The sequence below is a fragment of the Wyeomyia smithii genome, chromosome 1 (genome assembly GCF_029784165.1).
Source record: "Wyeomyia smithii strain HCP4-BCI-WySm-NY-G18 chromosome 1, ASM2978416v1, whole genome shotgun sequence".
Taxonomy (NCBI): domain Eukaryota; kingdom Metazoa; phylum Arthropoda; class Insecta; order Diptera; family Culicidae; genus Wyeomyia; species Wyeomyia smithii.
In genome coordinates, this window is record NC_073694.1 from 167,188,650 (window position 1) to 167,212,936 (window position 24,287).

General features: G+C 41.3%; 2 protein-coding genes across 2 annotated transcripts in view; one reads left to right on the forward strand and one right to left on the reverse strand.

The window, feature by feature from the left end:
* Window positions 1-310: 310 nt before the first annotated feature.
* LOC129734107 (exosome complex exonuclease RRP44) lies at window positions 311-4,021 on the reverse strand. Its single transcript, XM_055695841.1, has 3 exons — window positions 3,711-4,021; window positions 789-3,653; window positions 311-718 (listed from the first exon to the last, which is right to left on the reverse strand). The coding sequence occupies exons 1-3, from the start codon at window positions 3,748-3,750 to the stop codon at window positions 687-689; spliced, it is 2,937 nt and encodes a 978-aa protein (XP_055551816.1). The 5' UTR covers window positions 3,751-4,021; the 3' UTR covers window positions 311-686.
* A 1,093-nt stretch (window positions 4,022-5,114) lies between these two features.
* The window catches only part of LOC129734106 (thyroid receptor-interacting protein 11), a 121,625-nt gene continuing 102,452 nt past the window's right edge, over window positions 5,115-24,287 (forward strand). Inside the window, exons 1-2 of the mRNA XM_055695840.1 lie at window positions 5,115-5,559; window positions 20,777-20,881. Coding sequence (XP_055551815.1) covers window positions 5,356-5,559; window positions 20,777-20,881 — 309 coding nt within the window. The 5' untranslated portion in view covers window positions 5,115-5,355. The remainder of the gene's footprint in view (window positions 5,560-20,776; window positions 20,882-24,287) is intronic.

The following is a 24,287-nucleotide window of genomic DNA, read 5'->3' on the forward strand; positions in this document are numbered from 1 at the left end:
TGGCAAGAATTTACTGTAGGCGTGTTCTACACAATTCAGTTCAAAATTACCGTGCTCATACAAACTTCAAATAGCCTATTTTACGCAACTAGAAACGAATTTGACTATTTGACGCAACTCGAAAATTAGGAAAAATAACTTGGATTATAAAATTATAATGCCTACTGCTTAGATTCGATCTCTTCTGAGGAATCTAAGATGAAACCAAAGTCCCTGTAAATGGTTAGTAAGAGGCTGTCCGCATCCAGCTGCGATCCCTACCCATAGCTTCACCAGAACAAAAACCATATTAAACTCAAGTTTAGGCAAAATGCACAATGCTTTATTCCGAAGGTAAAACGATTCTTAATACCTCCTAATCCAATACGTTTCTATAGCGAATTTCTTTATTCCACCAGCTCACCTCGTTTTGACCTGGAAGCGCACTAACTGCTGTCAAAACCCTTTTTTACTCGCTCGATTTTGACCCAGTTTTGACCTGCCGTGCTGCCCGAAGCGCACTGTGAAATTTGTCAGCTTCAACCCACCACCGCACGTGCTAAGTTGTTCGTAAACAATTATCTGGCATCTCTTTTTTACTTGCGTCTTAAATGGCGTTTTTGTTTTATTATTCCTCGGCAGTTTTGCCCGCACACAGTGGAATAAAGAAATTCGCTATTAGTCTAACGGATGTTTTATGTTTTTTATTACTTCTTCTTGCGCTTCGTGCTGTTCAAATCTGCAAAGCAAAAATAGTGTTAAATAGCTATTGTAAAACAAGGTTAAAATTTTCCTAAAATAAACCGTACCTTTTTTGCTCTTTTTTGTCGACTTGTCTTCTGACTCCTTTACTGACGATGCGCTCTTCCGCTTAGTTTTGCCGTCACACGACGCTTCCGTAGCTGTTTCCAGGGCCGCGACACTGAACCCTTCAATAAACGGAGATACTAATTCGAACACCAAACGCTGATGTTGCACGTTGGTCGAGTCCAGACTCAGGCGTACCGTAATTGGATCGAAGGCATGAAACTCTACATTTCCGCAGCGCTGTGTTTGAGTTTCCTCGCAGTACACGAAGCTGGGACCATTTTTCAACTGTTCGCCATTTTTACCAGCCACATAAATTGTACCCTCTAAGCCGTACTTGGGAATGATGACCTGGATGGCATTTTTCTTAACGAATAGAATGTATCCCTGTTCATCTTCGGTTTTCTCTCGGAAGAACAGATGAGTATGCAATGCAACCGATGCTCGTCCTGCATACTGTGCCATTCGATTGCGATAGTTGAGGTTGTTGCATAGCTGCGAACTGGCCTGTTTGTCCAGTAACGCTGGATAAGTGCTATCCGCACCGATGCAAGCCGCCAACAACCGATGAACGATTACATCCGCATACCGACGAATGGGCGATGTGAAGTGCGTATAAATTGGCGAAGCAAGCCCATAGTGGAAATACTCGGACTGCTGAATGGTTCCGCTGATAAAGTAGACCGCTTGCATCATGCAACGTGTGGTGAGAATTCGTAGTAACGTGTTGAAGTAGGGGTTTTCCGGTTTGACGGCATTATCCAAGCTAGTCGCCAGCTCTTTACCGCTAGTGGTGATTATTTCAAAGCCTTGATACGAGGCTGCCTTTTTCAACGGATCAAAATTAGCATCTGGCGGACAAGGATGACGACGCAGCATGGCACATTCTGGAAACTCGCTTTCGATTTTTTCCGCAACGGAAACATTTGCCAACAACATGAACTCCTCTACCATAGAGTTGGTTTCAAGCATTTTTTTGGCTACCACATCGATTGGGTCGTGCGTTTCACTATCAATATTGAACCGTATCTCCGGCGATGCTAAAACCAGGGCTCCATTATCAATTCGGCGCTGCTTCAACAACTTGGCCAGTTTGTTCAGCAGACGGAGAGATTTGGCCGTCTGGTTCGTCTGTGTTGGATCATCTATAATTAGTTGGGCCTCTTGGTAGGTTAAAGCTGCTGCCGATTTAATTACAGATTTGTGAAATTTCGTGTGCAGAATGTTTGCATTATCATCCAACTCCCAGATGCAGGAGAATGCCAACCGTTCTTCATTGCCTCGCAAGGAGCAGAGATTTGAACTTAGAACGTCCGGTACCATATCGATTCGTTTGTCTACTAGGTAAACCGTTGTAGCTCTAAGACCCGCTTCCTTATCAAGAGCTGTTCCAGGTTTGATGAAATGCGTAACATCAGCAATGTGTACACCGACTTCTATATTTCCATTATCGAGCCTTCGCGCATGAAGTGCATCATCAATGTCTGTGCAGCCCGGCGGATCTACGGAACAAATGGTAATATCCCTGAGGTCTACACGCTTCTTGTATTCTTCAGGCTCCACACTCCATGGCAGCTTTGGCAGCTGGCTCTGAATTTCGGCTGAAAAACTACCATGTGGTATGTCATGTTCCAATAGAATCACTTCATTTTCCGTATCCTTTTCCCCAATTGCTCCCAATGCTCGAACAAAGTGTCCAATAGGATATTTCGAATGTCTCGGCCAGTAGTCAATCGCTACGACAATCCTTTGTGAAATTAGTGTCGCGGATTGCCGCGTTTCGATTCTAATTCTAGGCACATTCCTGTCGGAAGGAACAAACAAATGTCTAGTGGCTTTTGCTAGCGGGTTTGCAGCTAAAATGCCACAATACTGACGCCATTTACGTTTAATTATGCCTACCACAACAGCGGTAGGTGTTCTCTCTCCTACCGAGCCTTGCTTGAATTCCGGATCCGCCGTTTCTACTTCATCGTCGTCCACATTTTGCTCATCCACCAGCACCACTCCGCTGGGGCATTTCCACTCACTTTTCGGCAGCATTCGTACTGCGACCACGTCTCCGTCTACCGCACGGTTTAAATTCAATCGACCCTGAATTAGAACAGGTTCTTCGAAACTTTCCACACGCACATTGCCTTCCAGGAAGTTATCACGTGAAGCAAAGAAAGACCCCTGCAATAATTCGCCTTTTTTGATACCATCATGAATTTGTGCCACAGTAAGGTGAGACGGAAAAATAATTTTTGATTCATCTTGCCACTTCTCAGAGCTGAACACTTTATCTCTCAACTCTGGGTGGGCGGTTAATGATCCGACATAATCAGCCACCGAGGAAACGAGCAAATGCTCCTTTTGCGCCCGATTCCTATTATCGGCATCATCGCTTAAAATCACCACTCTCAACTTACTCTTCGAATCTGCCTGTCGAATATGTTGGCCGTACCAAAGCGCAGCTTTACGAATCATTCGATCGTTCCGATCGTTGGCAGATTCTCCAATATCCTTGCTCAGATAGGTATCCCGATGGTGCTCATTCACAAAGGTAAAAAACTTCCGCCCAGGATCAGCCAGAATTTTTTTCAACCGCTTGAAGATTACCGGACTACGATGTCGGACCTCATCCAGAACCGTACTCAGCACGATAACGTTTCTGATCGCGTCCGATTCGAGAAAGTCGATCTGATAAAGGATTATGTTTGTATCCAGCATCAGATAATGCGGGCAATCGTACAGGCTGCTCTCTCTGGTAGGCGACGCATCCAGGCTGGTTCGGTTAGCTGACAGGATGCACAAGCCACAGGAAGCAATCCCACAAGCGATGTCATCTCGAAGATAATGCTCGCGCACAACCTTGATAATACCGCCTTCGAAACAAAAACTAGTATGAGCAATAAGTAATAAGCGACATTTTACAAGCATACCTTTTCTCGTTTTCTTCATAAAAACCCTGTTGGTCAACATATTGAGCACCTGGAACTTCCTACACCGATTAAAAACAGAAAAGTAGCGAGCATCAATCGCGTGGCTGCCCGGTGTACAAAACGTGCAAAACAAACACAACTTTTGTTGTGCTTTGACAACTACACGTTTATTACGAAAAATTTGAACTGCAGAAAAACAACCAGTACTGTTTCTCAACAGTTTGTATATTTAACACTTTAATCCAAAGTTAAAACAAGTTTTTTTCTGATCATCAAAATGGCTACAATCACTGTTAATTGCTAAGGTTATATTTCAGTCTGAAACAAATTTTTGTTAGAATAATTTTTTTTGAAGTAGAATACTTCTCTCAGGAAGTTCGGCTACATAGGGATGTGAAATGAAAATCTAAAACTGAAAAAAGTGAGAAATATGTCCAACTTCAAATGCTGATAAATCGGTTAGTTTTCGATGGATTTCCTTCGTTTTTGCAGCAATCGATTAGATAATCTTCTAAGATTCCTACCAAATGCATGAAATTGCAATTTTATCATTCGAACTATTGTACTATTGAAAATTCTTAAGCCTTGTCAAAACACAAAATTCGACCTCTGATTGGTCGTTATACCGCGCTTTCCCAAGCACGGTCGGCAGAGTTATGGACCTAATAAATTGGGAATGCATCATTTGGCCTATATAAGAGCTTCATCAGATAATAAACAGACATTTCATCGGATATTAAATTGAACAACTGAAATTTGAAGAACATAAATGAATATTTGAAGAGTTAATATTTTCTCGTTTTGCGCTATAATCCAAAGTTTTTTTACATGCATACTCTGACTATTAATACGTGTTTGCGTCGCTTAGTGTTTGGGTATGGCTATGCAGAACGCAAATAACGGCACGATGCGATTCGGCAAGACGAAATGTGTTGCAATGTATAGCTCTACTTCGCCTTAAAAAGAGCTGTACATTTCACCACGGTAAGGCGAATTGCATCGCGCCGTCATTCGCGTTCTGCATAACCGTAGCCTTTGTTCCGTTCCCGTTTAATGATGTCGTATTAAATGTGCATATTACAATTCGGCAGCACTTCAACTTCTTATTTGCACAAAATTCAAAAATATTCAATGAACTTCATTCAAAATATCAAACAAAAAGAAATTACAATACTGCCAATGAACGGTCAACGTTTATTTACTAGAAAAAATGACTGACACGCAAGCAGCCGGGTTATCTTTCTTGTAAAAGTATTCTACTTCAACCTTGCGGTCGTGGCTTTGCCTACAACCTTCCTGTGATTTTTTTAACAAGAGAGTTAATCGTATAATGCTGTCAGCTGCGTGAAACTCACAGCCCAATAGACAACCAGCCAGCATGATAAACGTCAATTGTTAATTTCATGTTTTTGTTTTGATTTGCGTGTGGTGTACGTGTAAAAGAATCTGGAAAAGTTTTGTCCAATATTCGCATAGTCTTGGCCGAATAATTCGACGCAATTTTGTGTGCGCCTTTGTGTATGTCCTCGGATAACGTTTGTGATGTGGAAAAAGTGCATCTGGTTCCGGTAGAGGCAACCAGTGCCGTGCAGGGCAGTGCGACTCGTGAAGAAAACAGCGAAATTCCAAGGGAATCTATGTACTAATGTCGTGGCTTAAGCTCAACGATAGTTTGAATAAGGTGAAGGGTCAAATCACAAGCTTTGCGCAGGAGGTCCTAGCAGAGGGGATAGTGAATGAACCCGAACAGGACGAGGCTGCCGGCCGGTTTAATGCGGTTTTGGAGCTCGACCAAGCCCAGCAGAAAATTGGACAGCTAACGGGACTTTGTGCGACTCAGGATCAAGAGGTAGGATACTCGTTTTCAAAGTGAATACAACGAATGTTCTTTAGAATTTATCCAATAGAAAAATATTGTTCAAAAAAATACATTCGATGTTATACGAAAAGTTTTACCTGTCAATCATGATTTTAGTGGCAAAAGGCTAAAATGAATATGTATGGTTTCACCACTAATTTACAAAAATATTGATGAAATACAGAAAAACCTGTTTGTTGACAATACATTTTACATGGATAGAACATCGGAAAATTAGTTAAACTAGTAGTAAGAAGGGGTGATTGCTGATGATTCTCTGCATGATAGTTTGTTTGTCGCTTTTTCATTGAAATTTCTTCGTTATATTTTGGAACTTATTTGAAAATGTAAAGTATTACTTAGGTGTCAACTGATAACCAGCTAATGCAACACATTTAGGTAATACTATTATAGCTTGCATCTGTCTAGAAACCAACGTACTTCCCCACTAACTTTTTAAAATTTTAGCTTCCTGAATGCCGACAACGTCAACACCATTCGCATCGTCTTAAGCAAAAACATCATGTTTTTTTTTCTCTTGTAGAAGACTAAACCACTGCGACCATTTTTTGATCTATTGTGGTATGCTTCAACTTAATCAGGCAGTGGCAACTATATTGCCACCAACAACTTTCATTTTTTTCTGTTTGATAATTACGAGCTATGATCAGTGATCAGAAATAAACAATAAAATTCAGTGACAATTTTTCAGTCTCGGCCCACTAAAGGGAGGTACATCACTATTTGGCGAGTTGATGTCCTTGCTACATTGCACAGTTATCTCACCGGGACCTCCTCTCCAAATTTCGGAAGGTTCTATGTGCCCTTATCGAAGATACGCAATCTGCATTGTTTTAATACTCGGCATTCGCAGAGTAGATGTTCTGAAGTTTCGCTTTCGATGCCACAAAGGCGACATTTATCATCATCAAGTTTGCCTATCTTCTTGAGATGATACTTACTCGGACAGTGCCCTGTAATAAGACTAGTGAATGTCCTCAGGTCTTTCTTATTTAACCTAAGCAGCACGAGACTCTTCTCGCGATTTGGCTCTATGAATCTTTTCGGTTGTCGTAATCCGCTTATGGCATCCCAATTTGCTTTGATGGTCGCTTTCTCCCATTCACCGAGTTCAGCTTTTAGTGCGCTCGGGTAGACTCCACAGAAAGGTTCTGGGCCAACAACCTAGTGTTTAGTGGTTCGAGCACCATCAGAAAAAGGATAAATTGATTGATGATGATCATAATTCCCTAGCACGTGTCCGATGGGTTAAAATGAGCGAGTAAAACACCGTGTTGCAATGGTACCAAAACAAAATCATCCCTTCTAGTTATACTAGTATGCACAGATGCATTGAGTTCCATTATTTTTTACATTTAACTTGAATTCGTCGCCATTCACAGTCACTTATAAAAAACTAGTATTCACGGAAGGGTCAAGTTGTGAAGATATTTACTACTCAAAATCAACTCAAGATCAGAACTCTTTGTTGATAGCTGGTAACAAGAGAAAAAAATGCTTCGTAAAAAGTGTTCGTGTAGGCCTAGGCCTAATGGAGTTCGACAGCTAAAAAAATTGAATGAAAAATGGACGCTACTGCTATAATTTCGGAAATCAAACAGAAATTACAATTTAACCTGTTACTACCGGTTCGAGTATGGACATAGGAGGCTATGCGTTCATAAAAGTTTTTAAATAGATAAAAACATATTAAAATACGATGTTTTGGTACAGGTATTACAAAAAAAAAACCTGGAGTAACGCACAACCAGAGATTCTTCAAACAGCCCAACTGTAGGGTGTCTCAAAAAATGATGTTGCAGAAGTCTAGTACCATCACATATAAAAATGCCAATTTTCTCAGCCTCCCGATAAGATATCAAGATTTTTTTTTTCATTTTAATTTATGTCATGAATCCCGCTTTGCAGTAAAAGTTTCAGTTTTTGACCTCAAAATTTATTTATATGTGTTTCGGAGGGTTTTATCTAAAAGTTATGAAAAAAATCACTTTTTTGCGATGTTCAATGGGCTCTGTGAGTCAAATAATTGAATGCAATGCTGAACGAAACCATGCAAAATATTCAAAAATAATCCTACAAAAATAAAAACACGGGAAAAATTTGGGAATCAAACAGAATATCAAAATGACAAACAAGTGGTTTTTTAGCTTTAGGCAATCTGTGAACAATTTTTTAGAAAGTCGAAACGTTCTGCAAAAATACTATAAATAACATTATCATTCAATTTAGGGTTGAGCACCTCAACTTTTTTAACATCGATTTTTCTTGGACAACCTACCCGACAGACTGTGAGATAGTATTTCTAAACATCGTGTTGAATGAAGCATTATATTTTCGAAACTAGATAGCATGTTTTTTAAGAGTTAAGGATAATAATTTAATAATAAATGAACAAATTAATATGGACCTTGGATGGATTTCCAAAACATACTCTTTCAATCACCAAGTTTAGATATTTTTTATTCTAGTCGTTATCGAAAATCCAAGTTAATAACTGCCTTACTTCATTTATGCTACTTGAAACTTTTAAAATCCAAATTTATGATGAAGGAAAACTGGAAAATGTTGCATGTCACTTCATTTGACAGCACTTTTTTCTTCCTGATTATGGAAAATCCAAATTTTGCTTATCTCGGGAGGGTCTGACGTGAACTATTGACGCATACCAGGGCTTCTTATTATCGCCTTACTGGCGATTCACATCCATTTATCATTCCAGAAGTACGTCAAAGTATAGCAAAAGCGAACGAGGAACAGTTACATCCACCAGTTACAATTCGTTCGTATTATAAGTTAAAACCTCTTCTATACGGATTAAATACTTACGTTAGGAATCATCACATCAAAGCAAATAAAAATATAATCAAATATTAACATTAACATGGAACAGAACAGAGAAAAAGTGATTCTTCACACTTATCGCATCACTGATGAATCGTTCGGTTTTCTGAAGTAAGAGTTGTTGGAAGATTTCAAGCAGAAAGAATAGATAACACAAAATCACCTGCAAATACTGAGTGTACGTGTTTTACGTGAGCACACCCCATTTTGGTGTGACATTTACCATCTTGTCGGCTCTGTAATGTAGTTGCTGTCAAAACCGTCTATTTTTTTCCTTATCTGCTTTCTTCTTTTCCGGTGAAGGCATTAATTGCACTGGTCGACAAAAGCGAAAAAAGTGCTGCCCTAAAGCTCGAAATAGCTGTTCTAGTAAGATTAACAAACAAAAAAAAAAGGTTCTTAGCCATCACTAAAACCCGTCACTTACGTGAGTGTTTACATAGTAATTGCTCGCCGGGTTCGTCGCTTCAACGTTATGTTTACGAAAAAACTCATTTAGGTCTCTGAGAAAATATAAGCGGCTGGGGGCACCAAAATTCACAGGATTGACTAAAGACCTATAATCTTACTTTTTTTTCTAGTTTGGGTTTTAGAGCCACACCAGTGTTGTCTAACAGAAGGCGCAATCTGAGGCGAGTGAAAATGCAATGCACGAATTCGGAGCCTTTTTTGGAATTTCACCTACATTGTTTAACTAGCAATGAAATAACAACTGTCATAGGAACTTTGCAATAAGAAGAATCAGAGGTTTGGCGATTGAATACATATGTGGGAGTGGGATACATTTTTGCCTGCAATAAAGTTGTAAACAGTTGAGATTAGATCTGTCACATGCTAGCTGCAATACTTCAAAGCTAGATCAATGTGTTCATAAAAAATGCAACTGGTTGCAAATATGATTATAAATATTACTCTCAACGTTAAGGCCAATTGTTGTATAGTTTGCTCGCACAAAATTAACGTGGCACATATCGCCACAATGCGGGTGGCCCTCCGCGGAACCCTAGCCACGCGGAGTATTCTCCACCCTCGCCCCCCATGATTCACTACCTCGAACAGGCAGATTAGTGGAACGAATCGGTGGTTTTACCGCGCGCAGCCAGCGACGGCACGGGAAAATTGCCTTTTGCGCAAGCTTAAACGCAGTAATGACAGCGTATTATATCGGTACGATATCGCACCGAAACTGGCTGTGTTTTGTGCCCGTACCGTTTGGTTGTGTAATAGACTGACTGTCCAACGGGTACTTACCATCCGCTGATTGCTGTAGCACTTCCGGCTGTGACACATTCCGGATGTTGTTTCGTTCTTGCTTCTTGTTCGATTGAACCCGATTGCAGTTCATCCGCTCTACAACATTTCCTCCATATTACACAGCTACTCACAGCTATCATGAATACCATCAATAATTGATCTCCATTTCAATCTAGTCTTGTGAGTCGACCTCAAATGCAATTGTCCGATGGTACATTATTTGTTCCACTTTCCCGGCTACATCGAGCGCAAAATCTTTACTCAAGTGTCACGAAGAACACGCTCCAATATAGTTTAGTTTGAACAACCAACACAAACGCGGAGAAATGGAATGTTTTAGCGTATTACTTCTTCTGTGTTCGTATTTGGATTTTCAGTTGATTCAGATGCTTTTTCTCTGTCAAAAATTTATAGAAGACAGAAATTTACAGAAATATTGACACACAATTGGTCGGCGTGCGACCAGATAACTAAGCGACAAAAACTTTATTTCGAGTAATCGGCGATCAAAGTTTAACCACCCCGTATGTTTCCTGCAAACTGCTGCAAGGAATTTTGTTATAATACCATTAAAAACGGTTCAAATGATTTCGTTTTATCATGAAAGATAGATTATCAAATTTAACATCCACTGATGTTAAAAACTCAATTTTTAAAAAAATGGCACTTGGTTCGGTCTGGACGCACGCCGACCAATTAAAAACTACAAAAAATCATATACAATATCAACAATATCGCACGCTAAGCTGGAGGGCTGAAGCGGTCTCGATCAACTAGATTAGTTGTGAGAATTCGTTATCGATATCATTTTTGGCAAGTACAACCGCGGGGAGTTGTGTTACATCGATCGTATATTTAAATAAATCTACACCCAACGCAAACGGGGAATATTTTATTACTTTTGGGCAATTTTTTATTACTTTTTGTGTCTTATGACTGCGCATTATACACAAAAAGTAACAAACAAAAAGTAATAAAAATTATGACGGCCACAAGCTTGTATGTGTTTCTGCAGGAGAACATACAGCCAAGCACCGCAATGCATGTGTTGGCAAGACTTCACTCGCTGCATTTGTATTGATGCAACGATCTGGTTCATTTTTGTCTCCCTTCATCCACACATAATCAGAATCTCAACCGTCAACCTCAAATGTCCAATTAGAAACACTTTCGTTTTGTCCCCCAGTGTTTACTTGAAATGGAAATATGTAATACTGTCTGACCAGAGTTGCCGAAGTTGCGAATATTGTTCTGAATGGGCACGAGTTTTGTATATTCAAACAGGCCCAAATGAGTTTCCATGAACCAATGATTATGTGCTGTAAATAGCTTGCAAGAAAGCGAATGTTTTTATTTTTCTCTGACGCAGTTTACAGATCGTGATGTCATTTTAAGGCGCATTTCAAGTCTTTGAAATCATCAACGTTTGCATACTCTATGACGGGGAAAATGTTGCTTGGCAGCTCTTGTCATATTTTTTCGCTACTCCGTATGCATACAACGAGCGAACTAATACACGCCCACCGGATGAATTGGAGATTGAAAAAACTTGTAACATGTGCAACTTATGCGACGGTGTGTGATTTTTTTTGACTTGAGGTAGAAAGAGAGCATTTTTCGGCAGAAAAAACGTTGCATGTGGTTGAAACGACCATTATTAGATAGTCGTACTCTCATAACACGTGCTAAATATTTGACAGTATGTGTTGTTACTTGACTGGGGAAGAATTTTATTGCTTTTTTAGTAATGGAATTGTTACCTAAAAGGTAATTTTGCGCTATTGCTTCTAAAGTAATAAGGAAAAGTTTTGCGTGTAAATAACTGACAAAAGAGCGTATTTCCATAAAAAAATTAAATTTTTAAAATTTAATATTGAAATACCTTAAAAACCGGATGCATTTAGAAGATTAGTCAAGCTATATGATTCAAAATTACTTTTAGAATCATATTGCCGACCAGAGAATGAATTTTCTTCATGCTGCATGTTCTATTATTGCGTGTCTCAGCAGGGAAATAGTTGGGTAAATAAAGGAACGACTAATAACGTGGTAGTGATGGAAATGCAAGGTGGAAAGGCAATATTTGGACATTTAAAAAATAAATCCTTGCGATTCTGTACATCTTTGAAGAAAAATACATGAAAAAACGACGAAAAACCAACAAACTAATTTTTTTCGCCAAGGCCCAAGTCTTTAAGAGAATGCAAGAAACTAATTAAAAACCACCTGGGAAAGCTAGTACTAATCCCCATCTCTCGAGTGAAGACTGTTGTTTTTGCAGTTTTTTAGTTCGAAAAAGTGCATTTTTTATTTCAAATATCCTATACCCTAAGAAAAAGTAGAAAATTTGCCCAAGCTATGTTCAGCAGAATGATGTGTTTTTTTTAATATGAAAAAATGTCAAGGCCTCTAAAATCACATCAGAGAAAGTTATGTTGTATTTTTCGATTTTTAGAAATTTTAGGAATGTCTGTGTATAAAACTACCTGTATGTGGTCGATATTCAAGAGATAAAACCAAAGTGTCTTCAGCAAAGTTTGCAACTTTGCTGAAGACTTTGTTTTGATTTAAAAAATTATTGAACAAATTATATTTTTATCTCACTTTTAGGTGAATAATTCAAAAATTTATTTGCATCAAAAGATGCCCCTTAAGCTCTACAAAAACTTTGTCGAATACATTATAGCATTCAAATGACATCTTTATACTGAAAAGGCTGACGATCACGTTTTTCGCCCACTGTGCAATGGTCGGAGAATTAAGATTTTTGGCCAAAATTAATTTTTCGGTGTCAAATTGTTAGTTTTCTACTGAGATGATTTTGTCATTTGAGAAAAGTGTTGTAGTGACAAGGGGTTGTCCATAAGCCACGAGAATTGTGGCAAATCTTATAATTTTTCCAAATAATGAAAAAATCGTCAGTGTATACAAACGAAAAATTATACTAATTCTACGTTTTCTTGATGTGTTTTGGACCAAATTCGTACGATATACGATAAAGTTCATTGATCGATCGCCCAAAAATTCAAAATTTACATGAAAAGTGATAATCTTTTATTCATCTTTTTCTATAAAAATGCAAATTTTCCGCAAACTTTTAATTTTAATTCTTGGAGAGCACAAGCTGGGCTTTCAGGCACACTTTCAGGAACTATGCTTACATTTAATGTTTTCAAAGGTCAAAATTAGGAAAATTTCGCATATTTTCTATGTAGCCTGCGGTAGATTCTGCTGGGCTAAAATCAATTACTCTTTTAGTTTAATGAACCTAATAAAATAAGCTTTTAACTGTATGCAAACATGGCATAACAGCTTTAGTAGGATTTGATATATTCCAACACATTCAGAAAATTTCTTTTCTTAATTTTTGAGAAAGGTAACTTTGGAGGGGTTTTTCAATGTGAACCTTTCTATGTATCAAGATTTCATTGAGGAATTATGAAAATATAGATCAAAAACTACAAAATGATGTGCTCAAAACTGCTCATATTCAGTATATGAAATTCGCATTTTGGTAATTTTGGCCGCTCCTTTACATATGCACCTTGCTAAAAAAAACGTTCAAGATAAAACAAAAATTCTAAGATCATCTGAAAGTAGGAAAACATCGGAAATAAAAGCAATTGTAAATTTTTAAGCCTTTTCTAAACAAAAAAAAAATCTAAATGTAATCCAATGAACGAAAAAGACTTTTAAAAATAGTTGAGATCAAAAAGGAAAATAATACACATAAAATCGAAAACAAAAATATTAAAATAAGAAAATAAGAAAATAAAACAATCCCGAACATATCTCCAACTTTTAGAAGTCAGAACGATCAGAAAATTACATGATGAATTCAGATAAAATGCCTGAAAACGTAAACCAGTGGAAACAGTGAAATAAGTTCCAAATTGAAAAGAAAACCTCTCCTAAGCAGATTATTATTTGTTTTTATAACCTAAATAAGCAACTATAAACCAGAAAAAAAAACCAAACTCAAGAAAAAACTAACGTTTGCGGTAAAAAAAAGGACAAAAAAAGTGAAGTTCATAAGTGTGTGCGTTCAAAGAACGGTACCCCGCCGCGTCAAAAACGGACATCGTGCGGCACTTTGTGGACGCCGGGTATGCCCGTTCCGGCATTTGCAACATCTTGACAGTATTGGACAATGATCAGAGCATCGAAAGAAAGCCCTGTTCCGGACGACCCTGAGCGACAAGAAGCTTCAAAGGATGCTGAAGAGGAAGACGGAGGGAAAAGTAGCTAAATCTCCGTGCACTTGGCCGGGAGGTTGGTGCATGCGGTAAAACAGTGAAAAAGTATCTGGAGAACATGGACATACATGTCAGGAAGCGGAAGTCCCGTCCACTGGTCTCGGAGCTGCAGGCAACGACGCAGCGACAGCGGTTGAATATGATGGTCAAGTCGATTTTCACGGCGAATTGACGTGGCAGTGGTGATGAAGGACGAGACCTATCTCACCCTGCTTTTACCCATGCTGAGCAACCTAAGCTGAACAGCTAAAGCCCTTTGTCTCCCCGGGACCGCCGTTAGGCATTACTTCAGGGAGAGGGCCCGTCGTGCTTTTCGCACTTACCTCTATGGGTAGCAGAGCAGCCTATACAGGCCAGTTAGTTAACCGTTAACTAACTGGGGCACGTCGATGGTTTCCCGTCGATTGGTGCCCTGCAAAATACTAACGATCTGTGATGCTGCCGTGATGACCGCATCCCAGATTTCCCTATTTTCGCACATCCTACGCACTATATTCTCTGGCGTGGTGTCCATCCCACATATTGCCAGCATTTCGTACCGTACCCGCTCGAAGCGCGGACATGTGAAGAACACATGCTCTGCGCTTTCTTCCGCACCCGTACAAGCGGGGCACATAGGGGACTCGGCGTACCCGAACCTATGTAGGTACTGCCTAAAGCAGCCATGGCCTGACAGGATCTGTGTCAGATGGAAGGTTACTTCCCCATGGTGCCTATTAATCCAGCCTGCTAACTCTGGAATGAGTCGGTGTGTCCATCTACCTTTTGTAGTGTTGGACCACTCCCGCTGCCACCTGGCCATTGAGGATGACCGTATGGTGTTGCGAATACCCCTCGTGTCGCGTTGGTCGAAGCATTCTACATCCTCTTTGACGATGGTGCTGATGGGCATCATGCCAGCCAGGACGCAAACCGCCTCGTACGACACTGTTCGGTATGCGCACGCGACCCTTAGGCACATTAGCCTGTACGTACTCTCGAGTTTGCCGCGATGGCACGAGGTACTCAATACCTTGGACCACACTGGTCCTCCATACCTGAGTATGGACGTGGTCACGCTAGCAAGGACTTTGCGCCTGCTGCTACGAACCGCTGAGCTGTTTGCCATCATGCGAGACAGCGCTGCCACAGCCATGGAAGCTTTCTTGCAGGTATAATCGACGTGGCTCCCGAACGTGAGCTTGTCGTCGATCATAACCCCCAGAAGCTTCAACGAGCGTTTTGAGGCGATAGTGCATGTACCGGCACTAATCGATGCCTCCTGCTCAGACTTTCTGTTATTTACAACAATAACTTCAGTCTTATGGTGCGCTAGCTCCAGTTTCCCGGAGTGCATCCAGTCTTCCACTACGCGTATTGATAGCGCGGCCTTTAACTCTACCTCTCTAATAGACTCGCCATAGACCTCAAGAGTTATGTCATCGGCGAAGCCCACGATCACCACCCCTGGAGGGAGTGTTAGTTTTAACACGCCGTCATACATAGCGTTCCACAGTACCGGACCCAGGATGGAACCTTGCGGTACAACTGCGGTAACCGGAACGCTTTTCTGACCCTCGTTTGTGTTATACACTAGCACTCGATTCTGAAAGTAGTTGCCTAGAATTTCGTACAGCGACGTCGGCACTCTGAGACTCTGTAGCGCTAAGGCTATGGAGTCCCAGCTGGCACTGTTAAACGCGTTCTTCACGTCAAGCGTGACGATCGCGCAGTAACGAATGCCCCTCCTCTTGCGTTGGTTTGCAACCTCAGCCGTTCTGGTGACGGAGAGAATTGCATCCACCGTGGACCTACCTTTTCGAAAACCGAACTGGTTGCTTGATAGACCGTTCTCACTTTCTGTATATTTCACCAGTCTATTGAGGATTACCCTCTCAAGCACCTTGCCCGCCGTGTCCAGCAGGCAGATTGGTCTGTATGCCGATGGGTCACCTGGTGGTTTCCCAACCTTCGGCAACAGCACCAGCCTCTGGCCTCTGGCCTCCGGGAAGAGGCAGTCGTCAAGGCATTTCTGCATGACCGCCCTGAACAACCCGGGGGCTTCTTTGATGGCCGTCTTGATGGCCAAGTTCGGGATTCCGTCTGGTCCCGGAGCCTTGCCTACCTTCAGGGAGTTTGCGATCTCGATCAATTCATCTTCCGTCACCCTTACCGCATCGTCAGCCTCTGCACGGCTGCCGTCACTCACGGTAGGTGGTGACTCGTCAGCCGGAGGCCAGGGACTTGGTTCGTGGCTTGGGAAGAGGCCCTGAATAATCGTTTCTAGCAACGCTGGTGATTGTTCGGCCGGGGCTAGCGCACCTCTAGTCTTGGTCATAACGATCCTGTAGGCGTCACCCCACGGGTTCGAATTGGCACTGGCGCAGAGTCGTTCGAAACAGGCTCGTTTGCTGGCTCTGATTGCGCTCTTAAGCGTTGCCTTAGCGGATCTGAATGCGACACCGCGTTCCGCTCTTTGCTCGTCGGAACGTGCGCGCTGCATCCTCCGTCTTGCACGGAGGCATGCATTGCGCAGGCCTGCTATCGTATCGCTCCACCAGTATGTCGGTGGCCTACCCTCTCTAGGCGGACGAGACCTAGGCATCGTGGCGTCGCACGCCCATGACAGCATCGAATTTAGATGGTCCACATCCGGGAGCAGTTCACCCCCTTCGTGCTTCCATCTGATTGCCTGCCCAAAAACATCTGCATCGAAATGCAATGTTTTCCAGCCGTAGAAGGATGGAATATTGGCCCTACTCGCTGCTTGCTTCCGCACGCCTACCTCATAGCGGATCGATTGGTGATCGCTATTCGTGTAGCTGTCGTCTACCCTCCAGTTCGTGATAAGTCCCGGGCTGCAGAACGTCACATCGATAATCGATTCGGCACCGTTTCTACTGTAGGTGCATTTTGTACCAACGTTAGCCAAGTCTAAGTTGAGCTTTGCCAAAGCTTCCAACAAGACCTGGCCCCTCTGGTTTGTACAGCGACTCCCCCACTCGACAGCCCAAGCGTTGAAGTCACCCGCAACCACCAACGGCCGTAGGCCCGTCGGTTTCACGGTTGCTTGATCGACCATCTGCGCGAACGTTTCGGTAGACCAACTTGGCGGAGCATAGCAACTGCAGTAGAATACTCCATCCACTTTGGCAATAACGTACCCCTCTCTGGAGGTCGACACAATCTCCTGAACCGGGGACCTGCCTGTCGTGCAAATGGCCGTCTTCCCAGACTTGTCCGATACCCAGTTACCGTTTCCGGTTGGGATACGGTATGGGTCCGAGACGATGGCCACGTCCGACAACGACTCAGCAGCCGCTTGGTGTAGCAGCTGCTGCGCCGCATAGCAGTGGTTCAGGTTTAACTGTATCACCCTCAGGCCTGCGGCTTAGTAGCCGGCCGTGCAGCCGGACACTTGGGGCCTCCCATGACGTGTTTGGCGTCCCGTTTACCGGTACATACCAGACACTTGGGAGGTGCACCGCAGTCCCGTGCCTTGTGGCCTGCGCCACCGCAGCGGCGGCATAAATTAAGACCTATCTCACCCTGGATGGAAACGACTGGCAGGGTACATCGTATTTCACTTCTCCCAGGAAGGAAGTGAGCTCCTGAAATTTATTTCACACACCAAGTTCCCAAAGAAGGTGCTGCTGTGGCTGACAATCAGCGAGAAGGGGATGTCAAAGCCGCTCTTCTTTCGGTCCGGGCTGGCCGTGAACGGGGAAATTTATAGTACGAAGTGCCTGCCAGAAGTTGCGTCGTTAATCGAGAAATACCATAAGGGCGAAGACACGGTGTTCTGGCCAGTTTTGGCGTCGGCCCACTACTCGAAGCAATCGTTGGAGGTGATAGAGCGGCTGAATATCGATGTGGTACCGGAGTCAACGAATCCGCCCAACGTCCCCCAGCTGCGTCCCATCGAGAATTTCTGGGCAAACTTGAAGCGCATGATCTATTCCAACAATTTTGTCGCGAAAACGGAGGAGGAATTAATAAAAAACGAAGAAAGAGCTTGAAAGCATGCCTACACGTATGTTTTCGTCCGCCAAGGCGAATGTTCCGGTTAACTGCCGGGAGGCCGCTCGCAAGAGTGTAGATTTTTGTTTGCAAATAAGATAATATAATTATCATTAATGGGAAATTTATCCAACTCAATTATCTGTCATAGTTTTTTTTCATCACCATCTAAAAAAGTCAATTTTTTTTACCGCAAACATTATATCAAGTGGATTTAAAATGCATATGGGTCATCCCATACGAAGTGACCACGAAAAGCACAAACCTGGACACGACCATCACAGATTTTGCTCAAAGTTGGGAGAATTATTCATCTACTCTCACTTTGGAAAAATCCCAAATTTGGTGTCGATTAGAATACCCCCCGCTTTGTGGGAACCCTCTGTTTATTGCAAAGTCACGCATTTTTTGTTCAAAATCTCTTTTTTCTTTTTTTACCATTCATAGACGTAAGATGTCCAAAAAATACTGATAGAAGATTTTTGAAGAAAATGAACCAAGAAATCCAGAAAAAATATAAGTTTTGACCGGAAGTGTTGCCAGATAAATTATTTTTGTATTTGAAAACTAAGTTTACATTTTTCGGCCAATGCAGCCATTTTAATTTTAAATTTGATAATTTCATCGTGTTCCTTGGAAAATTTCACATAAGAAATAACTATCATCCCGAGGTAATATGGGCCAATCTCGAGATGTAATATTTTTACGAAAGAAGTTGTAAACTTTGTAATTAATTTTTTTTTATAATTTATAGATGTAAGACACCTGTAAAATAGTGATAGATGAATTTTGAGTAAAATAAACCAAGGAATCCAGAAAAAAAATTATTTTTGACCGGATGTGTTGCCAGATGGATTATTTTTGTATTTTAAAACTAAATTTACATTTTTCGGCAAATGCAGCCATTTTTATTTTAGATTTGATAATTTCATCGTGTTCCTTGGAAAATTTCACATAAGAAACAACTATCATCTCGAGGTAATATGAGCCAATCTCGAGATATAGCAGTTTTACGAAAATAGTTCTGAATTTCGTAATTGATTTTTCGTAAAAATGTTATATCTCAAGATTGGCTCATATTACCACGGGGTGGTAAGTGCTTCTTACGTGAAATTTTCCCAGAAATACAATGAAACCATCAAATTTAAAATAAAATTAGCTGCATTGGCCGAAAAATGCAAATTTAATTTTAAAATACCTAAATAATCTTTCTGGCAACACTTCTGGTCGAAAACAATATTTTTTCTGGATTCCTTGGTTTATTTTCTTCAAAATTCACCTATCACTATTTTTCGCGTGTCGTACGTCTATAAATTATGAAATAAAATAATTACGAAGATTACAACTTCTTTCGTAAAAATGTTATATCTCGAGATTGGCTTATATTACCTCGGAATAGTTGTTTCTTTTGTGAAATTTTCCAAGGAACACGATGAAATTATCAAATTTAAAATGAAAATGGCTGCATTTGTCGAAAAATGTAAATTTTGATTTCAAATACAAAAATAATTCATCTAGCAACACTTCCGGTCAAAACTTATATTTTTTCTGGATTCCTTGGTTTATTTTATTCAAAAATCATCTATCAGTATTTTTCGGACATCTTACGTCTATGAATTGTAAGAAAAAGAAAAAAGAGATTTTTGACAAAAATTGCGTGACTTTGCCAAGAAGTCCTAGAGAGCGGGGGGTATTCCAATCGATATCAAAATTGGGATTTTTCCAAAGAGACAGTAGATGAATAATTCCCCCAACTTTGAGCAAAATCTGTGATGGTCGTGTCCAAGTGGCATGTACACTTCATATGGAATGACCCATATAACTCTAGTAAATATAGCTTGAATCATCTGAAAACCCTTCTTTCCTCAACTTCAGTCTTGAAAATTTCTTCCCCAACCTTGAACATACCTTTGCATGCAACATATAACAGAACAATATATTTGAATAACATAAAATTTTCAAATCCCAAGTAAGTACAGTCTCAGTAAGTCGTTTCAAATTCGTTACCACATTTGAGCTAAGTCTGCCCAACGTTCCTTTTAGGCTCTAAAAACACGACATGGCTGACAACCGCACGCCAGACAGGCCCCTGTGCGGGGAGAAAAATTATTCGTTATCACAAAAAGCGCTTTTATTATAACTTTATTTGTGACTTTGTGTTCCGCTGGAAACCTTCGCGCCACCTCATTTCACCGCCATCCGTTCCCCGCCTTCTGGTGCAGCTCAATTGAATGGCGACTGTGTTCGCATATGTGTAATTCCCACGTCCCTGGTTCCGTTTTGCGAAGCACCGAAGCCTCATACATGCCCAGCCACAGCCGGGGCGGACAGGTACGGACCTATCGCCACTATCGCGCAATGGTAAATTTGTACAGGTGAACCGACCCCGTGCACCCTCGGTCGGTTTGTTGCGCGAGATAGCCGTACAATGCTTCGATACGCGCAGCCATAGCCTCGCTGGGCGTCCCCATTTTAACCTGCAAACCGCATCGGAGTAAAATTATAAACAGCTTGACTCTCTGGAAACTATGGAGAATAGCAATTATGGCACAGCACAATCGGAAAATTGGTTAGATTTTTTTGTCGGCCAGCGCAAACGCGTCGTTAACCGCCACAGACCACCACGCGTCGCCCTCGTTTGAGACAAACTTCACTTTTTTTCATAGCCCATGTAAATATAATTTCAGTCCGATCTTAATAGTAGCATTGGTCGGTGTAGGACTCAATTTGACCACTCTGCTAGGTGAATACTGCTAGATTTAATCTGTCGTTCATGGTTGCGATAGCGAAACTCATGCCATGTTTTTTCTTCTCTCGCCACAACCTTTCGTTTACAGATTGCAACACTGCGCAAACAAATTGCTGAATATCAACAACAGCTACAGTGCCAGCGTCAATCGCCGAAGCCGCCAACCGAACTTCCTGCGTCGGGTTCGAAACTGGTAAGTTCTGTGAATCGCTTTTCGGTTATCAGTTTCCCGCTCGAAAAAACCGCAAGGTGCTATAGATGATGGGTGGGAATCGTCTAGCAAATAAGTCACGACTGGCGAGAACAACTTAACTGACAACGCAAGGGGGGAAAGCCAAAGTCGCGACCATAAATTGAACATTACTTTTAATTGTCATTTTTATCTACGCTCACACAGAAGTATCGTGACCGGATAGGAACACGTTACCATTATTGAAGCACACCATAACAACCTTCGCGTCTTATCACTACGCGAGCGTCTCTCTGTAGTTTATTGTACACTCAAAGTCCTTTCACTGTGGAAGAGTTTTACTATAATTTTAAGGTTAGTTAGGGATAGTTTTCGGCCCTCGCCGTTTAGTTTTCTCACTTTCAATCAATCTATGCCTAAAATGTGATAACATTCTGGATTTTAGACTTATTGTGCAGTTTTTCGAAATGATTTTCATTCTTGTAACGACTTTCTACCGTCAACATTCATGTTCTACTAATCAGGCAGTTCAAGTCCCGCGTGGATGTGATATATTTTTCCATATCACATTTTTCCAGTTAGCTTCTTTTTCCGCATTCTTACTACCTAAAATGTCTGTTTATTTTACAGCGATTCAAATTTCTCTTTCGTCATTTTGTTTTAATTCTACAACCGATTTAAGTGATTTCACAACTTTTCTCTTTCCCTATTTTCTGACCTTCAGAAACATTTTCAAAAGATTTCGCTCTTTCAAAGAATTAACTCTTCTGATCAGCACGCGAGCGGATCGCCTACATCTATAATAGATTCAGAAGATCAGTAAATCAGTTCTTTCGCTCTTTTCGTCTCACATTTGCTTTCCAATCGTGTCCCCTTGTGCCTGTGGGTGAACTGTGGCAAGTTAATGTTTGCTTGCTCTCGCGGCTGGTGCATGGTTATGCATAGCAGAGCAGACAGTCGGTGATAGTTGTCTGCTGGTAGTTCTATTCTGCCGTGATATAACATTATGACGTACATCCACTTGATCAGTTTCTCAGTACGGCCCGAAAACGAACGGGTTACTTGTCACTTTTGTATTGAAATGGTGCATACGTCATTTTGTTTTCTTGATTTTATGCAACGTACAAATAAGTAACAACTAAAAGAAAGATACCAAAAGATGGGTCTTCGAGTAACGAAAAAAATTGGCATAAGAATCCCATATTTGAAAAAATGGCGCTTACGTCAGTCTGCGAGATTACGGCAGTATTGAAGTTTCGCGCACGGTTTTGCGCTCGGTAAGGAAGGTGTAAAAAAGGCTCTTGCTTGCGGTGTCAGATAGTAAACTATACTAATCGAAAAAAAAGTAGAACGAAAAGAACGAGTGAGCGGTTAAAAAAACTAGTTCAGCTTAGTGAGCGAAACCACTCACTGTAGTGAACTATTTTCCCACCTCTAGTTGACTTAGAAAACTGAGTATTTTCCGTAAGTGGACAAATTTATCAGACTCAAGAGCAGAGCTGCGAATTTTCACTGTCAGCAACAGAATATGGGTTGAAATTGAAGGCTGTGAATATCGAAGTCAGCCAGGGTCGGCATCACACTATTTCCCCGAGTGGGTAGTAAAGAGTAGGGAAGGTTCATGGGTGGCCTTCCGGCAATTAACCGGAACAATCGCCATTGCGGACGATTTTCGGATTATATTTCAATTGTTGGAGTAGATCTTACGCTTTAGTTTTACCCTGAAACTGGGCGAACTAGGGGACGCCCCATCTCTTCCAACGATTGCTTCGAGTGGGCCGACGGCATATCCCGCCAGTACATCCCTTTTTGCATTTAATAGTATTTCTTGATGAACGATCCAACTTTTGGCAGGCACTTCTTACTATAAATTTCCCCGTTCACGGCCAGTCCGGAGCGAAAGAAGAGCGGCTTTGGCATACCCTTCTCGCTGAATGTCAGCTACAGTAGCACTTTTTCGGGGAACTTGGTTTGTGAAATGAACTTCAACTCGGAGCCTACTTCCTTCATGGAGGGAGTAAAATAGTAAAGTAAAGTAAAGTGCCCTGCCAGTCGTTGCCATCCATTTTCGCCAAGTAATTTTCACAATTTGGCCGGTGGTACCATCCTCCGGACCAAGCGCACGCAGTGATGTAGCCACTTTTCCCTCGGTCTTCATTTTCAGCATCTTTCGGAGCTTCTTATCGCTCAGGGTCGTCGGTCGTTCGGGGCCGGGCTTTCTTTCGATGCGTTGATTTTTGTCCAACAGTGCCAAGATATTGTAAATGCCGAAATGGGCTTATCCGGCGTCCACAAAGCCTCGCAAGATAACCTCTTTCGACGCGGCGGTGTACCGTTTTTTGAACGCGCACACTTTTGAATGAAGTAGTTTCAATGTTTTCGCAATCATGGTCAGAGTTCGAGTTAAAGTTTTTGTGCTGACTCATGGGTTACTATGATGGATGTTGCATGGGTTGTTTCGTTAGTACGTGTGAAGGTAAACCCATAAAAAATCGACAATTTTCGTGCATTTCCTTAATGCAAACGTTAAGGCTCAACTGTTTTGTGCTCTCGAAAAGTCTTTATTTAAAATTGAAACTTAATCGGACTTCTGGTAAGGCTTCACTTACAGTAGAAAAAGTCTCACTTTTTTGACCAATGAAAAAAATTCACAAGAACAGCTCTTCAGGTTTTCGAAATCGAAATTTTATTTGACAGCGGATCGCGTAGAATTGCATGAGCTGTAGCTTTATAAACTCTCGCTCAACGACATCGCTCGTACATGTGCGTGACAGTTTTAAATTTCGAACATAGAAAACATTACTTTTTTTTAGTTTTGTTCGATAATTTCGGCCCTGATGTCAGCACGAAAGAACTGGAAATGAAATTACTTTCAGGTTCAATCGTTTGACAGTGGTAATACTGACTACTGCGATTTCGCACGCGCTGTGGCGTTTAAGCGATGTTCATGTGTGTGAGCATGGAGATGCTCATTTACTTCATTGGCTTTAAGCATTGGATTGGCTCAAATCGTACGATGATTACAATATTTCTCGATCGTGACAATTTAGGAGAAACGTAAAATGTATTATTGTCATGGAACGTTAGTGTTTCCACATGAGGGCATCTTCAGCGGTGGTCCAAATCGTTGTTTTGTTCTATTTTTTTGGAACAAACTCTAGTTCACTGCTGCACCGGTGGTGTAAATTTTGTTTTATACCAGATCTAAATTGAAAAAATTTGAAACTGGTATATGTTTTGGTCTATTTTTGTCACTTTTTGGAACAAGAAATAGATCGTTCTAAGACCCTTCGTACGCTACAAATAGGTGGGTAAAATGTCATATTTCAATTGAATACCCCATTTTCAGCTATTTTCATATAAGCGTTTTGCGAGTGTTGGGGAATAAACAAAACAAAGATTTTTTATC

Excerpts from the sequence above, each read along its gene's own strand:
- LOC129734107 (XM_055695841.1), bottom strand. The coding sequence starts at position 3,750 with ATGTTGACCAACAGGGTTTTTATGAAGAAAACGAGAAAAG. Across the intron at positions 3,654-3,710 it reads TATGAAGAAAACGAGAAAAG|GCGGTATTATCAAGGTTGTG; the intron begins GTATGCTTGTAA and ends TTTGTTTCGAAG. Across the intron at positions 719-788 it reads GACAAAAAAGAGCAAAAAAG|ATTTGAACAGCACGAAGCGC; the intron begins GTACGGTTTATT and ends TTTGCTTTGCAG.